This window comes from Trachymyrmex septentrionalis, unplaced genomic scaffold (assembly GCF_001594115.1).
Source record: "Trachymyrmex septentrionalis isolate Tsep2-gDNA-1 unplaced genomic scaffold, Tsep1.0 scaffold182, whole genome shotgun sequence".
Classification (NCBI taxonomy): Eukaryota; Metazoa; Arthropoda; class Insecta; order Hymenoptera; family Formicidae; genus Trachymyrmex; species Trachymyrmex septentrionalis.
Window position 1 is genome coordinate 148,724 of NW_017304990.1, and position 4,909 is coordinate 153,632.

The 4,909-nt window shown below is 39.2% G+C and overlaps 1 protein-coding gene across 6 annotated transcripts in view; it reads right to left on the reverse strand.

The window, feature by feature from the left end:
- LOC108746602 (nesprin-1) overlaps positions 1 to 4,909 on the reverse strand; it is a 100,672-nt gene that overhangs the window by 43,371 nt on the left and 52,392 nt on the right. For all 6 annotated transcript variants that reach the window (XM_018483465.1, XM_018483468.1, XM_018483466.1 and 3 more), the window contains 4 exons: positions 1,293 to 2,103; positions 1,062 to 1,220; positions 634 to 996; positions 428 to 538 (listed from right to left, as the gene is read on the reverse strand). In XM_018483465.1, the coding sequence (XP_018338967.1) occupies positions 428 to 538; positions 634 to 996; positions 1,062 to 1,220; positions 1,293 to 2,103 (1,444 nt within the window). The remainder of the gene's footprint in view (positions 1 to 427; positions 539 to 633; positions 997 to 1,061; positions 1,221 to 1,292; positions 2,104 to 4,909) is intronic.

A 4,909-nucleotide genomic window follows, 5' to 3' on the forward strand; every position in this document is an offset into this window, starting at 1 on the left:
CGTTAATATTCTAAATTAATGACATTTTTTGAAATATATATATTAAAGAATTAATTTTTATATATTTTATCTTTCGATATAGTAAGGATATAAATGGCAAATAACTGAAAAGTTAATCCTAGTTATATGTGGTTAATAGTGGCTCGATCGACGGTTAGTTAGAAATCATGTGCGTTCTAATTATGCGAGTATTATATTCAAATGAAAAGAGAGATTTGCATAATTGCGCCCAAAAACGCAGAAAACTACCCCCGACAATAGCGCGCAAAAATCTACCCCACCTTTCGACAATTCAAAGGAGAATAGAACAACGCGTTCTTTCTTGGTGGTGGTTTTAGTTGGTATCGAGCAAATGCAAAAATCAATTGCTGCTTCAGCGCGCTTGTGCAGGTAATAAGAACGTTAAGGAAAGAAGGGCCATGCCTACCTGTTGCTCTTGAAGAGCTTTTTCTCGATCATTCGGCATATACGTCGGGCTGAGTACCGTCCTCAATTGTTGTTCCACCTGCACAATGTGTTGTCTCAACTGTTGAATTTCCTGAAACGAAATAAGACAATCTCGCTCGATATGGAAAAACATTGTACTGTATCGTAGTTTGAAGACTGAATGCTATCTTTCCCATAACCGCTAACCTGTTGATACTGATCTATCTGCGCTAAGCAAACTTCTAGAGAAGTTGTCTGTTCTTTAACGGTGCTGTGAAGAGAATTGAGTTCGGCGATCAGATCGTCCGCAGTATCTTTCACCCGGTTGTCGCCGACGATACCGGACCTAAAGTGCACCTCGAGCTTCTCCACGGAGATCGTGATCTTTGTTTTTTGAATCGCGATGTCGCTAAGCATTTTTTCACGAATAGCATGTTGATCGCGCAACGGTTTCTTCTTATTCTGTGGCAACTCCAGCGTCTGTTTGGCCTTCTCCATCCAGCTCCGCACGTCCTTCATCTTCTTCTCGCATTGCTCCCATTCTTCACTGGCCTCTTGCAGTAATGCATTCTGTAATACGGGGATTTTTGACAATTGACTGATATTAACTTAAATTTCGGTCGAAGTGAACTAACCCTTTCCAATAGCTGACCCTCAACCTGAACCTTGCCCTCTTCCGCCTCGGCCAACTTCTCTGGTAGGTCCGCCACGGTAGTTACCTGACCGATATTCTCCAATTCTCTGCCCATGTCACTAAGATTTTTATTCACCTGCTTGCAGCTCTTGACTGCTGTCTATAAAACGAAGGAAGTGTCAGGCAAACGTTGTCGCATATCGAACGTAAAAAGTGACGTTCTTTCACATACCGAATATTCGTGCAATCTCTGTCTGGCTTGCTGAAGAGTGCTAAGTTTCAGTGGTTCGACTAGGAATTGTCGTTTTTCCTCCGTCCATGTCTTGACAGCCTCGTAAAGTGCAAGGAACCTCTGCCAGGCATCTAGAGTGTCGCCTACGATTTGTTTTTTCTCTTCCAACCAGCTCTTGATCTGCGCTAGTTGTTCAGTAAGATTATCGATCGTGCTATTGATTAGCTCCTTCTCGGCGTCGTCCCTCGTGTTCTTGACGATGGTTTGCCCATTCCTCGTCAGTCGTTCGAGCTTATCGCTAATCGTGCCCAGCTCGTTTTGTATTTGTCTGAGGTTTTCTCTGAGGATAGCCGGCTCGATTGATCTGTCCTGTACCTTGAGCTCGGCTTGTCGAATCCATGCTTGCACCTCGTCCACGTCGGTTAGATAATCCGACCTAACAGTCCTAGCACGTTTTTGCTCTCTCTGTTTTTCCTCCATTGTTTGTGTCGTTGCTTCGGCACAAAGCTCGAGTGCGGTCAGATGCTGGGTAATGTCACTTGGTACTAGCTGCTGGCTAGCTTGGTACCGCGCCTTAATGCTTCCTGAGAAGTTCTTGGCGGTGTCAACGAGATCCTCAATCTGTGAGTTCAGCTCTCCCAGTTCGATCTCGGTCGCGTCTTGATCAACGCCGTAAACGTATAAGTTCGACGCGCTTTCGCGCGCCTCGTTTAGTCGCTTCCGCAGGCGCTCGATCTCACGTTCGATGTTTTCGAGCGCCTTCAAATCCTCGCTCGCCTTCTCGGACTTCCCACGAAGAGAGCCGACGAGTCTAAAAGGACGATTCGAACGGTGACGATTCGCACAGCGAAAGAGAGTCTCGTAAAGAGTGACTCTTAACATTTTTTTATCATATAGACGCGTTGAATTTATGTAAATACGTTTGGTCATTTAAGGGAAGGTTGGCGAGAAAAGCAAGCTCGGTTATTTAATTTTGAAACTAAAATACTTGTCTCTGTGTAATATTAAATTCCTGTTAAACTAAAAATAACAAAAAATTGAATAATATTAATTGTACAAAAAAATATAAATAGTATAATGTTGTTTATATATTTAAAAAGATGAATAAAATAATAAGATGTAATTATTCTTATTATTGCCTACATATAACATGTTACAGACACATATGATTTATTGAGATGTCGTTCCAAATAACAGACATATTTCCGAAACATATTAAAATATATTAAAATTCCACGTGAAAAAAATTGTATGGAATAATCGGTAGTCTTAAAGATTTGTGGTGGGACAAATTTAGAATCGGAAATACGTGTCGCTGTGCTTCGGCTGGCCCGATCCCAGGCGAAGTCGCGCAGTCAGGGCAGCCTTGGCTAAAAGTAGACGAAGGAAGTATGTACCGACGGGAGTTTGGCCGACTGTTCACACTTGTGGTATACCACGAAGAAAACACTGTTTAAAGAAGATGTTATATGATTTTACGAGACAATTATTTTATTTAGCACCCACACAAAACACAATCGATGCGTTTCGAAAAACAAAATGTTTTTTCTTTCAGATACTAATTTTTTATCAAATCGAATAAACTAGAAAAAGAAAAGTGTACGATTTTGTAATAGAATTTTAATAATATTATATAAATATAATTTTTTCTATTTTATGTTTACCGAAGAATTTTTTTGACAAATGCACAAAAGTCTCCTCTCTCTTTAAATAAGAACAGAGTAAATTACATGATTTTTTTGCTGCCAGTTGCACAGTCAACATAAATCACAAAGAATAATTTAACGTTGATGTCATCTGCTAAAAACTCGTATGTTGTCATCCTTGTCCTTTTAGAAGGAAAGTACAATTTTGATTTCATCATTACTAAGGCGATCTATATTTTCAACGATGACTTTCGTTTCTCGGACGAAGAATTACGCAAAATTACAAATTTGAAATTTATTACGACTCATCCAGTTTCTCTTTATGGTCTACTTGCTAGAGAGTGAACTCTTATTAATTTAGTACAATTAATTTTATCACGTTACAATATGCCATCTTTTAATTCGACATTAAGTATAAGTTGGCGATTATGTATTTGCCGATTTTTATACGTTGCTCTCAAAATACGTGATACCATGGGGATTCTCGAAGTCAATGTTGACTTTTGTCGACGATTCTTTTCCTACGATGACATCATTGGGCTGGCTTGAATGCGAGATACGATTGCCGGCCGGCAGATGTAACACGACGGAAGACAGATAAAAAATTAAAAAAAAAGAAAACAAAGACTTGCGATGTAAGATTTACATATTAGTTATGTAAAATATAGACTCTTTGATTTTATTTTACATTATTATTAACTTTTAAATTATTTTTCAACGTATCGTTGAATGTAAGTTGTTTCATATGAGGTATTTAATTGTCCCTATTTGTATAACATTTTCATTTTGTGAATTCATTCACGTGACCGCGCGCAGTAATGAAAATTGCTCATCTGATATAAGAAATAAGAGAAATTAGAATGATAAATTTGCGTGCCGCGACAGCCGAATCAAATTCATCGTCAAAATGAGTTTCCTTCTAGAAACTATTAACATTTGCACGCAGTGATCTATTTCCAGCGCTATGAGTTTAGGTGCGAAACGATTATCTGTTCTCACGCGATCTCATATAATCTGCGATAGCTTCATCGATCGCACAACTTGCTGGTTGCGATCATATGCTGTGCACGATTCTATTTCGTTAATTGTAGTGCCTAACAGATGTCGTAAAAATTTCTCGTTACTAGCAGTGTTTGAATGAAATCACTCTCAATCTATCTGTACGAACAATATCGTAGTCGAACGATAAACCCGAGCAATATATATACCTATGTATGGTTGAAATAAATGCGCGATATTCGTGTTTTCGCGATACAGTCGACAGCGAACCGAGCGCGAACTTTTCACTTTCTTCTCTTTTTCTGGACTATTTGTTTCTTTAATCCTTGTTTTTGTTCTTGCGTTTATCTGGATAACAGTATGGCGCGGCACTATCAAGCCAAACAGCAGCGTTCGCGGTTCGAAACGTTATTGGAGGGATACAGTCGCTTGAGCTAGCGTTAGACGCCAGTTGAGACGCATTGGCGAAGCGCCGCGACGCATGCGGCCTGATCTTAGAAACGGTTTGGCTAGCCAAGAACGTCCTAAGAATAATCGGTCAGTGAATATGTGAGGCCGATAAGGAACGGAGAATTGGAGGACTGTACCGAATGAATTTTAAATAATGACACGAAAAACACGTAATGACCGCATCGTGCAATTTGTAGTAGAAATTTTGCGACTAATTTTGGTCGGAGTTTCTTATTATAAATTTCTTTGTGCGACTTTATATAATTTGTTGTGCAGTCTTTCTCGGCGAAAATGGACTGGATACATCCGGCGATTCGAACTAGTATCTTAGCTGGATGAAATCAGCAGATTTATAGGCGTACTGCACGTGATTTAATCGGTACCGTAACTATCGCGATGAAATAACACAAGTCATAATAACAATTGCAAAGTGGCATAGCAATTAAAATGGATTGCATGCACTATTGTTTAAAAATGTTCAGATAAAAGTTGAATTATATATATATATATATACATATATAT